The sequence below is a fragment of the Thamnophis sirtalis genome, unplaced genomic scaffold (genome assembly GCF_051295495.1).
Source record: "Thamnophis sirtalis isolate CommonGarterSnake01/CBP01778 unplaced genomic scaffold, rThaSir2_p1.2 scaffold_3, whole genome shotgun sequence".
In the NCBI taxonomy this organism is placed as follows: domain Eukaryota; kingdom Metazoa; phylum Chordata; class Lepidosauria; order Squamata; family Natricidae; genus Thamnophis; species Thamnophis sirtalis.
The window spans coordinates 171,487,261-171,499,888 of NW_028261383.1; the positions used below are offsets into that span (position 1 = coordinate 171,487,261).

The 12,628-nt window shown below is 45.1% G+C and overlaps 1 protein-coding gene across 1 annotated transcript in view; it reads right to left on the reverse strand.

Annotated features, from left to right (window-relative positions):
• The window catches only part of KIF17 (kinesin family member 17), a 37,687-nt gene that overhangs the window by 11,197 nt on the left and 13,862 nt on the right, over positions 1-12,628 (reverse strand). Inside the window, exons 6-9 of the mRNA XM_087710944.1 lie at positions 12,424-12,518; positions 9,219-9,381; positions 4,367-4,449; positions 2,357-2,496 (exon numbers count right to left, since the gene is read on the reverse strand). Of these exons, the coding sequence (XP_087567070.1) occupies positions 2,357-2,496; positions 4,367-4,449; positions 9,219-9,381; positions 12,424-12,518 (481 nt within the window). The remainder of the gene's footprint in view (positions 1-2,356; positions 2,497-4,366; positions 4,450-9,218; positions 9,382-12,423; positions 12,519-12,628) is intronic.

The following is a 12,628-nucleotide window of genomic DNA, read 5'->3' on the forward strand; positions in this document are numbered from 1 at the left end:
TAAACCTATACCTAACCCTGAACCTAACCCTAAACCTAACCCTAAACCTAACCCTGAACCTAACCCTGAATCTAACCCTGAACCTAACCCTGAACCTAACCCTAACCCTGAATCTAACCCTAACCCTGAACCTAACCCTAAACCTAACCCTGAACCTAACCCTAAACCTAACCCTGAACCTAACCCTGAACCTAACCCTGAACCTAACCCTAACCCTAACCCTAACCCTAACCCTTACCCTAACCCTTACCCTAACCCTTACCTTAACCCTAATCGCGCTTTTGTCGGTGCGCTGTTGTGGGCGCAATTTCAACATCGCAGTTTTCTCGCTGCGGTTTGTTGGCGCGCTTTTGTCGTGCACACATTTGTCGGGTCACAAACTTTAGGCACGTTTTTTAAAACTCTTTCTAAACTCGGGGATCCTTCCACCATGAAGGGCCTGTTGAGAGCCCCTGAAGTCTGCGGCCTCTGTGCTACGCGATGGAAAAGCCCACTAGGACTGGACCACCCGCTGCAGAAAAAAAGTTGAACAGGGCAGGCAAGCTGTTTTGTCATGTCAGTGACTTTTATTACTGATCTTAAGACCGCAAAATATTTCAGCAACTCCAAATGGATAGTTTGGAAGTGAATGAAGTACCACACCAGTTAAGAGCATTTCACCAAGGCAGAGTTAAGTGCTACCCGTTCATCTTCGAGTCGGCAGAAAATTATACTGACATGAAATTGACGGGATCTTTTGCCTTATCCTGCTTTCAACGCTGTTTGTTCAAATCACTACAGTCACCTAAAAGTATAATGGGTTGACACATTGCGGGGCTGCCCTTGGGTGGTGGCAAAATAAGGGGGGACTCTGCTTTAGCACTAGTGCAGCTAAGAATGATTTCTCACTCACAGGCTGAGAAAAAAAAATGAACATCATGGGGATGTGCTGTGGCCCAGCAGGAGCTGTTGGAGCTGCCACCAGACTCCGACAGCGAGGGGCCCTGCGAGTCGGCTCTGGAGGATGTGGAGGACCCTGGACAGGGTTCCGACTCCGAGCAGGGCACAGAGAGGCTGGTTGGCCACCAGGTGTCACCTGAGCCAGCCACAGAGAAGGCTCTCCTCCGGGGAGCCGCCAGCCGACATTGTCTGGCTGACGGCATCTGAAGGAGGCCCAATCTGTGGGATCTCACCGGCCGCTGGGAGGTATGTGACAGTAGGCGGTCTCGCAGGTACGCTGGCCCTAAGCCATGTAGGGCTTTAAAGGTAATAACCAACACCTTGAATTGCGTCCCGAGACCAATTGGTAGCCAGTGCAGCTCGCGGAGGATAGGTGTAACGTGGGTGTACCTCGGTACACCCAATATCACTCGCGCGGCCGCATTCTGGACTAGCTGCAGTCTCCAAACGCTTTTCAAGGGTAGCCCCATGTAGAGCGCGTTGCAATAATCTAGCCTTGAGGTGACAAGGGCCTTAACTGAACCTCCAACTTTTTTCAATCCACATCCAATGTTGGTTAAAAACTGGAGAAAGCGATGACGCAGCCGCCCTCATCGAGGGACTAAGTCTAAAGCTGGTCTACCTAGCAGGGGGCGTGGTTAAACAACGTTATCAGACCCAGTCCTCGAGATGAGTGGATGAAGGTTAACCCAGTCTGGATGCTGCCTCCACCACTAGGGAGAACAGCCAAGCTGATAGCCAGCATTAACCTCTATTCCATATTCTCTAATCAGTTGCATCTCTTCTGCCCAACACTGATTTCAGTCTAGAACATCTAATTCCAAGTTAGAACACTAAATACGTACCTAGAGACAGTAAGGGAGAGATTGGGAAGAAGATACCAAATTCAAATATCCCACAACTTCAGACTAATCAAGCCTAGGTACAGTTAGGGTGAGGGGGTCTAATTTGACCCGATTTGTCTCATTTATTTTCACTGTGAAAAATATAGTGTTTTGTTTTTTTAAAACTGAATTGTTTTCCTTTAAATAGCAACAAGAGGCATTCAGTGTCGGCTGGCGGGCCCCCGGAGGAGAGCCTTCTCTGTGGCTGCTCCGACCCTGTGGAACCAGCTACCTCCAGAGGTCCGGACCTTGCCCACTCTCATGGCCTTCAGGAAAGCTGTTAAAACCTGGCTGTTCTGGCAGGCCTGGGGCTGTTGACCTTATTGTAAAGGTCCAGCCCCGATTAGAAATGTATGCGTGTTGGGAATTTTTAAATTATTCTTTTATTTTGCTTTTCTTTTTCTTTCTTTGTAAGCCGCCCGGAGTCCTCCGGGATTGGGCGGCCTAGAAATTTAACAAACAAACGAACAAATAAATAAATAAAATTCATAAACCCCATTCCTTTGTCTCCGTCTGTCTTCTCAGTTACTGACCTGGCAAGTACTTCCTGCTGGTTTATAGGTATAAGAATGTCTTCAACTACATCGGTCCCAGGCCCAGGTGTGTCTGGTCGAAAAACTTTCCTCACTTGCTGGTCCACTGGAGGAGCAGGTGACTCCTCCATATTGGACTCCTGAGCACAAAAAAGCACAGTTGTGGGAGCGATATACATTAGGTCTGGTTGGCAGAAATCTGTACTTACATGCCTCCTAAAGGAAAATGGGGCAGAATAAATCAAGGTGGGCTAAATTTGTAGAATTAAGTCTAAAGTCAAAGCTGATTGGAGCATACCGCAGCTGCTTCCTATTATCCAGTGGTGAGATTCAAACAATTTAACAACCGGTCCGCTGCCCTAATGACCAGCTGGGTAGGTGGGGCTCAGTGGTCATGTGACTGGGTGGGCGTGGCCAACTCAATGTCACTCAGGTCGATGGGCGCTTCGCCTTAGCTGTTACAATGTCATAAGGGTTAACCCGGAGAGGCAGTTTCTGTAAGCAGGGCAATAAAGATGAGGCTGGAAAAAAATGGATTGACTATATTCAAAATAAATATGGGTCTAGGAAATTTCAGATAGCTTATGATTAAGATCAGAAATGATACAAATAGTTTATAGTTAGCCTAGCAAGGAGGAGCTAAGCTCAATTCAAAGACGTTATTAATTTTCTACTTTCTCTTTAAGTATATTTTAAACTGTTTTTGTTAAAGATTTATACCTTGTATTGGTTCTGGGAAGTCAGGGGGGGGGAAGGTTGGGGGGTTGGGGGGGAGGGAGCGGAGTTTACTAAGTTGGAGGAGGGGTGTTGGATTTTAAGGTATTATGATTGTATATGTATACTGCTATTTTTTCTTTTTTATGTATATTGAAATGGAATTATAAATACCATCAACACAAAAGGGAGTTTGCTCAGAAGCTGAAATACCCCAAGTGAATTAGAGGAAGAGTGGGAAGCAGAGGAGAGAAGAAAGACAGGAAGAGAGAGACAGGAGAGAGGGTGAGGGGGGAAGATGAGGTGTACAAGGAGGAGTGGTAAGGGGAGAGAGTAGAAGGAGAAAGGAAGGGGAAGTAGAGTAGAAAACGATGGAGGGAAGAAAGGATGTAGAAAGGGGGAGGAGAGAGGGGGAAGAAAGTGTCGGTTAAGGTATAAATATGGTGTATGGAGAGCAGAAGAGCCAATAACTGGTTTTTTTCCCCTTTGGTAGTTGATGGTAAGATGAATTGATGTAATTACTTAATAATACAACATGATATTGACTATGTAATAGCATACATGTGATTATATGCTATGAAAATGGAAAATAAAAAAAATTTCTACGCAAAAAAAAAATAAAGATTCGGCTAGAAACAACACCAGAATGTTTCCTTCCTGCCTTCCTTACAGGATTAGCCCTGGAAAGTGGGGAAAAAACAAAAGGAGATTTCTTCCAACAACCGGTTCTCCCAACTGCTTAGAAAGTTACCAACCGGTTCTCCCGAATAGGTGCGAACCGGCTGAATCCCACCACTGCTATTATCTTTGGTTTTGATGTTGTCAGACGTCAGCCCTACCAACGCAGGGGAAAGGAAGAGCAAACAATCTATTCTACGTTTGTTGAAGATGCTCCAAACTGAAAAGCCATCCAGCTGTTGACCTCACAACGCTCGTGTAATCGGAATCAGACTAAAATGGAGCATTTTCAAGATGTGTAACACCCATGTCCCTCCCCTCCTACATATGCAGTCAATGACGTGCGGTGAGGTTTATGGCTGGTGAGGCAAGCGGGCAAAGCCGCCCTGCTACCCCGGCGCTATGTCCGACATAGCGGCGGGACGCCATGTACGACATAGAGGACATGTATGACACACACATCTTCCCTCTCTGCCAACTAGGTCAATTCAGAGCTACTACATCAGTGTTTCTCAACCTTGGTGACTTTAAGTCCTGTGGACTTCAACTCCCAGAATCCCCCAGCCAGCACAGCTTTATAACAAGGACACAGAGTTCCATCAGGCAGAATACTACTACCTTAGCTGACAATTCAGTATCTGCGACAGGGATGAAGGGTGAAGGAACTTGATCACAGAGAGCTTCAGCTGACACTGTCATTTCTAGGACAAACAGAAGATGGAGATAAAATAAGAAAGACATTAGGAGAAAGCTCTGTTAACCCTTTGTAGTTGGAATTTATTTGGAGAGGCATTTTTAAAAAAAACATCTAAGCTTCCTGAAGGGCCAGGCAAACATTCGGGGCCTCCTCATTGCTTTGAAGTCTCTATGAAGAGACAAAGGGTGATAACTGTTTAACAACTCTCACCGATTCACTGGATCACCTTTCCAGAGTCTATCCTGGTTATATCCAGGTGACTTATAAAACGTTGTAATATGCTTTATATGAGTTCCTTTGATCAAAGTTTGGGAGCTTCAATCACTCAAAGAAGCAGCACTTCCAGCTTATTTGTGCAGTCTAGGCTGGGTCAAATTTTTCAACTTTCATTTTCCAAATATTAGCAATAGCAACAGCCCTCTCTAAGCGGTTTACAGAGTCAGCATATCGCCCCCACAGTCTGGATTCTCATTTCACCCACCTCGGAAGGATGGAAGCAGAGGTGGGTTCCTACCAGTTCGCACCTATTCGGTAGAACCGGCTCGTCAAATCTACCGAACCGGTTAGAAGAGATTCCACCGGTGGACCCGGAAAGCAGGCTACACCTACAGAAGAGGTTCCAAACTTTTTTGAAACCCACCACTGGTCCTTGGATATGATTATTCTACACTATCATGCTCCTATTTATAAAACTCAGTGCCTCTGGGAAAGGTAAGGATGACTACTGCGTTTGTGGTGCAATCAGAACATTGCGTGTGTTGAAGTTGTTTTAACGCAAACCAAAGATGCCTTTTAAAAAACAAGTTTACATCATATTCTTATGCAGGCCAGTGCTGTGTGTGAGGTCATTTAAGGTGGTTCTGACAAGTGTCGTCGGCATCTTCATATCCGGTCACATGAACGGCAAGCCACTCCCATCCGGTCACATGGGCGGCAAGCCACTCCCACAAAGGAGGCCACACCCACAGAGTAGGTTCGAACAATTTTTGAAACCCACCACTGGATGGAAGGCTGAGTCAACCTTGAGCCGGTGAGATTAGAACCGCCGAACTGCAGATAACAGTCAGCTGAAGTGGCCTGCAGTACTGCACCCTAACCACTGTGCCACCTCGGCTCTGGGATGCCTTGGGGCAGGGGTGTCAAATTTGCATGGTCACATCGTTGTCAAGTGACGTATAGTGACTTTCCCCCACCCCCAATTCACTAAACCAGGGGTTGGCGTAGCCAACGCATTATGCATCCTCCCTGCAGAGTTTGACACTCCTGCCTTGGGGATTGTAAAGATATTGTGGTTATTTTAATATAAATCAGAGGTGCTTGGTAATTACCTACATAAATATCATGACTTTTAAACATTTTGTTTCATTTATGCGCAGTCTAATTTAGCCTATAACTCCTGCAAAACATCAGTTGCCACAGGTTCTCTAGGATTGAGGATAAAAACTAAGAGTCTTTCGGGATCCCGGAGTCCTTCGGGATTGGGCGGCATATAAATTTTATTAATAAATAATAAAATAAATAAAGTCGTGGCTGGTGCCATTTAGGCATCAGCACTTCAATCTGAATGGTCTTAATTCACAAGATCCCAGTAGTAAAGAAGTAAAAAAAATTAACTGGAGCAACCGGTTACTCCAACACTGCACTGTTCATCTCTTCCGAAAGCCAAAGCAAGACCCCCCCCCCCCTGGATCTCCCCAGAACACAGTCTAAAATCTGAGGAAGGGCATTGGGTTTATTGCGCCAAAGAGTTCAGCTAATCACCTTCCTGTTGGCAGGGAGAATGTTCCCCGGCTGGCAAAGGCAGTACTTGGGAGTTAGCAGATGGCAGCTGCAATCAGTAAAATCAAGAAGATGGTAGCATAATCTGCTTCTGCAATATGACAAGGAATCTGATGGGGGGGGGCGGCTGCAATACACAGGCGCATCAGCTTACCATTCATTGCCCAGGATAAAGAGTTTTGCCATACCTCAAGACAACATTGACCCTATCAATTTTCTCTGGCGCTTTAGAACAGATATTAAAATATTAGACATAATGTATTATGGAGTTTTGTTAGTCAGGAAGAAGGCAAAGTCTCTCCCTCTCTCTCTCTCTCTCTCTCCTGTCTTTCTTTCTTTCTTTCTTTCTTTTTTTCTTTCTTTCTTTCTGTCTCTCTCTCTCTCTCTCTCTCTCTCTCTCTCTCTCTCACACACACACACACACACACACACACCACCCCACACCACCAAAAAAAAATCTAATTTCCTGGAATGTTCAATGTTATTCAGCAGATCCTCCGTCATTAAAATTCTGAGAAGCTTTGCAGTCCCTTCTTTCCCCTTTATAATCTTCCTTAAGTGCCTTGATTTATGATTAGGATTTTCAATATAACTACTACTACGATGATGATGATACTTTAAGTCTAGCAGTATTTTGTAATCTCTGCTGGCAAGACATGACAGAATGTTTATGGAAGTTTTGCCTTGGATGTCTTATTGTCTCCGGCTGAATGGGACAAGACATAAGACCAAGGTGGCGCAGTGGTTAGGGTGCAGTACTGCAGGCCACTTCAGCTGACTGCTATCTGCAGTTCGGCGGCTCAAATCTCACTGGCTCAAGGTTGACTCAGCCTTCCATCCTTCCAAAGTGGGTGAAATGAGGACCCGGATTGTTGTTGGGGGCAATATGCTGACTCTGTAAACCGCTTAGAGAGGGCTGAAAGCCCTATGAAGCGGTATATAAGTCTAACTGCTATTGCTATTGCTATTGCTAAGACAGCTGAGTTACGGCTTCATTACCCTTCTCCTTCTCCGTTATTTCCCCGTTTGTCTCGGGACAATTCTCTAGCTTCCTCTGCGCATTGACAGATGACTTTACACCCATTTACTGATCTTACAGTAAAACAGTTGCAAATTTTCATTTCATAATATTCATAGGATGCCAGAGAAGCTCAACAGAAGATACTGCGACTTTATTTACATCTGTTTGGGGTGTTTCAATCTAAAATTACTAAAGTAGTGTCCTGATAGGGGTTCTCGGTTCCTCTTTCCATCCCTGACTTTGGTCCACAGCAGTGTTGTTCAGGTTGCCTGTGGTTTTCATGGTCTTCCTGTGTTTTGTTCCATCACAAGGTTCTTCACTGGCTCCCTACATGAGTCAGAGTCTAGTTCAAATTATGGGTGCTTGCAATCAAATCCCTCCCCGCCCCCATTCATAATTCTGCATTTGTCTGCCTTGTTTTTCTCCTGCTAGTTTTTTGTGTTCCCTGGGGGCAAGGTGGCGCAGTGGTTAGGGTGCAGTACTGCAGGCCACTTCAGCTGACTGTTATCTGCAGTTCAGCAGTTCTAATCTCACCGGCTCAAGGTTGACTCAGCCTTCCATCCTTCCGAGGTGGGTGAAATAAGGACCCGGATTGTTGGGGGCGATATGCGGACTCTGTAAACCGCTTAGAGAGGGCTGAAAGCCCTATGAAGCGGTATATAAGTCTAACTGCTATTGCTATTTCCCTTTTCCAGGACTTGAATTGCCAGGAGGAGGAGGACCCTATGAACAAGCTAAAAGGGCAGAAGATTGTGTCATGCCGTATCTGCAAGGGCGACCACTGGACCACTCGCTGCCCGTATAAGGACACACTTGGGCCCATGCAGAAGGAGCTAGCGGAGCAGCTGGGTCTTTCCACAGGCGAAAAGGAGAAACTCCCTGGAGGTGAGGGCTGGAAAAGTCAGGGACAGTGGAAGGCGATATGCTGACTCTGTAAACCGCTTAGAGAGGGCTGAAAGCCCTATGAAGCGGTATATAAGTCTAACTGCTATTGCTATTGCTACTTTGCCATTCTAGGATTGCAATCTCTAGTCTCTGGGATTTCAGGTCTCAAGCCTAAAAATCTAGAAATCAACTCTCTCCTTCTGTACTGCCCCAGCAGTATATAGCTAGTGTAGGAATTAAGAACTGTCTCCTTTAAGAAACTACCTCATGGGAGATGCAGACAGAGACTGCCTTATGGGAAATGGAGTTCCATGACATGTGATCACATCTCTGTTTATGATTGGCCACCGGGGCATCTTGCCCACATGCAAAGTTTATAGCCGGGTAGTTCAATTGCTTTTGTGAACCGGAATAGTAGCTTTCTACATCTCCACTCAGCATGGGGATAAAATCATCATCTTTTTACACTACGTGATGGGACAGATCATGGAAAGTCAGAAGAATCTTAACACTGAACTGTAAGTTTTGTTATTAAGGATGCCTGATAATAAACGTGGTCTGAAAGATATTCCTACCTGAGCAGAATCTCGTTGCCCGGGGCAGAACACCTCTTCATCTCTCCAAATGTGATGTTTTTAAAGACCCTTTTTATTTGACTAGTAGATTAGCATAGAGCTTGGTTATTTTACCCTGCTCAGAGTAATATGAATACTTTCCAGGTTATTGTTAGGTTTATATTAATCATGGATGCAGACATGTTCTGGAATACTTTGGGACATTCTTTTAATATGTACGGTTGTTGCATTTGTTTTAGTTCTAAATATTGATTTGACTGGTTGGTTGTTAGGTTATTAACTGATTTTAATGGTTGCAACTTTGTAACTATTTTGTTTTTCTTTGGATTGGTACCGTGCCTTGATCAAGGCATGTAATAAGTAAGTATGCATATTTTCTAACTAAGAACAATTTACATTTTAATTATTATATAATAATTATTATAATCAGGTTACATTCTGCAACCAGAATCAAGTTTTGGATCCCCATCTTACCTACAATCTTATAAGACCCAAAGAACCTTTCACATGTACCTGTTCCACTTGTACCCACTTCTCCCCTGACACTTTCTTCCAAAGGGTGGAACTTCAGATCATAAGCATTCCTCAAGGCGCTAATGTCTTCCTCCAGCCGAAAACGAGACTCTTGTTCAGCTTCATATTCTGCCTTCAGCTGGGCCAGCTTCTCCTCGTACTCCTGAAAATGTCAGGAAAATCAGCCAAGGCAATCTATTATAATCCATCTTTAAATCACCCAGAGTCGCTTTGTAGAAAGGGACGGGTGGCCTATACTGTAAATTTAATTAAAATAAATAATTAAAAAAACCTTCTACACTACCTTGCCTTCTAGGGCAGGTGTTGTGGCCCAGCAGGAGCCATTGGAGCTGCCACTAGACCTCGACAGCCCTATGAGGGCCCTATGAGTCGGCTCTGGAGGACCCTGGACAGGGTTCCGACTCCGAGCAGGGCGCAGAGAGACTGATTGGCCACCAGAAGGCACCTGAGCCTTGGACCAGTGGGGAGGAGACAAGGGAGTGTGATCCAGAAGCCAGCAGTGAGTTGTTCCTGGATGCACGCCATCGAAGAGCTACTTGGCGTCAGGAACAATTACGCAATTACAGGAGGTAATTGCGCTCAGCTGGTGGTCATTAGGCTCCTCTCCAGACTATAAAAAAGACTGCTTGTGACACGCCCTTCTTGCAGAAGTCAATACATTGACTAAAGAGAACATACTAACTTGGCAGGCGGGATTGCTGCCAACGTTTGTCTGAATTGCTGCCAAGGTTTGTCGGACTTGCTGCCAAGGTCCTTATCTGTCTGTTTGCTTGGCTTTCAGCCACCGAGATTCTGCTCTTGTTATTAAAGGACATTCCATTTAAGCTTGTCTCAGCATTCGTTACTGGATGGAGGAGGAGGTCAGAACAGGCAGGGATCTCCAAGCTTGGCAACTTTAAGCCTGGCAGACTTTAACTCCCAGAATTCCCCAGCCAGGAATTATAGGCTTGCATTACAATTTATTTAGTGGGTGCTCACTTGCGGAGGATTTTATAGAAGCTCAATTTTGTGGCCTCAGCAAATGCAGTTTTGGCTAACCCAGAAAGCTAAGTGGGATTAGCCCTCGTTAATTTTGGATGGAAGCCACATTGATTCTCCAGGGCTGTAAATTATAAGTTATTTCTAGAAAGCTAGTATCAGCCAATGTCCACAGAGAGTTAGCAATGCCTTAATTATGTTAAAATGGTAAAAATATAAAATAAACAGTGAACTATCTTTCAGAAGCCCCTTCTTTCTTGGCTGTGCCTGTTGTTTTCTCAAAATGCTACATCTTGAGGTTCACAAACAGATAGCTGAGCTCTAAAGGACAATTGTTTTCAGAGATAATGCTGTAGGGACATAATAATAGTAGAATAGGTAGAATGAAGGGACATCATAATAATAACTTGCTATTTCACTTCTATAAGAATTGCTTTGCTCCTGTCAGAATTATAATTGCCTTTGCCGTTTGTTTTTACCAGCGATGTAACTTCTGCTTGTTTTTCTGTACCACTCCACACCTGGTAGATATCTCTAGAAGCGGGGTTGCTTAGCATCCAGTCCCTCTGCTGCTAAGCACTCAACCCCTCTGTTCCTTGCTGCACAGCCAATGCGGGGTTACAAGGAAGGCATGGGCCAGAGGGCCAGAATAGGGTATTCTGAAGTTATAAAAGCGCACCATGCCCTCCCCAAGGCTATTCCTCACATGCATTGTATCTCTATGTTCTAGATATAGTTCAGTGGTGGGTTTCAAAAATTGTTCGAACCTACTCTGTGGGTGTGGCCTCCTTTGTGGGAGTGGCTTGCCGCCCATGTGACCGGATGGGAGTGGCTTGCCGCCCATGTGACCGGATATGAAGATGCCGACGACACTTGTCAGAACCACCTTAAATTACCTCACACACAGCACTGGCATGCATAAGAATAGGATGTAAACTTGTTTTTTAAAAGGCATCTTTGGTTTGCATTAAAACAACTTCAACACACGCAATGTTCTGATTGCACCACAAACGCAGTCGTCGTCCTTACCTTTCACAGAGGCACTGAGTTTTATAAATATGAGCATGATAGTGTAGAATAATCCTATCCAAGGACCAGTGGTGGGTTTCAAAAGAGTTTGGAACCTCTTCTGTAGGTGTGGCCTGCTTTCCGGGTCCACTGGTGGAACCTCTTCTAACCGGTTCGGTAGATTTGACGAACCGGTTCTACCGAATAGATGTGAACTGGTAGGAACCCACCTCTGATATAGTCCCACCCAGTATCTTGTTTTTGGCCAAAAATAAAATCTGCTTCTTTTTGCAAGCCTCATCTCGAGTCAGACTCTCTTTGGCATCTCAGTGGTTCGGGGAAAACTTCTGGGACCTTACGAGACCATCTTCCGAAAATATTTCCCAGGCAGAGGTGGGTTCCTACCAGTTTGCACCTATTCGGTAGAACCGGTTCATCAAATCTACCGAACCGGTTAGAAGAGGTTCCACCAGTGGACCCGGAAAGCAGGCCACACCTACAGAAGAGGTTCCAAAAAATTTTGAAACCCACCACACACACACACACTCACACAGAGAGAGAAAGAGAAAGAAAAAGAGAAAGAAAGGAAGAAAGAAATAAAGAAAAAAAGAAAAAGTGAGAGAGAGATGAAAGAAAAAAAGGAAAAAGGGACAGAGAGAGACAAAAGGAAGGAAAGAGAGAGAGAGAGAGAGAAAACACATGGCTGACAAGCCACTCCCACCAGGTCACATGGCCGGCAAGCCACTCCCACAAAGGAGGCCACACCCACAGAGTAGGTTCCAACAATTTTTTGAAACCCGCCACTGTTCCCAGGGAACTTTTATTAACACCATCATCACTTTTATCTTTAGGCTCCTCCCAAAAATGAGAAACTCCTAAAGTAGCAGCATCTTTCTTTCAAACTCATGTAGAAGCCTCACGCACAAGCACACCCACCCTCCTCTTTAATGAATCAATTTGAAATATGTGTTTTCAAAGGGGAAGAGCCTCATGATTCAGCTTCCCTTGTCGGGTGATTTTGTTATTCCCTAAAAGTCAGTTAACATGTGGTCTGTACTAGGAAACCTTTATGGCTCTCAATCTGCCCTGCTGGCTAGGGCTTATGGGAGAATTAAGCTATCTGGAAGATCAGATTGAGGAAAACTTCAACGTAGAATTTCCTTCCCGTAGCAGTGTTCAGAGGACACGGCCAACTTACTTCTCGGATTAGTTGCTTCTCTTTCTCAACATCCGGCTGGAATTCAGGAGCAAGTTCTAGCTTGTCCACAGGTTGAATAGCCTCAGGACATTCCACTAAGGAAGGAAGGAAGGAAGGAAGGAAGGAAGGAAGGAAGGAGGGAGGGAGGGAGGGAGGGAGGGAGGGAGGGAGGGAGGGAGGGAGGGAAGGAAGGAAGGAAGGAAGG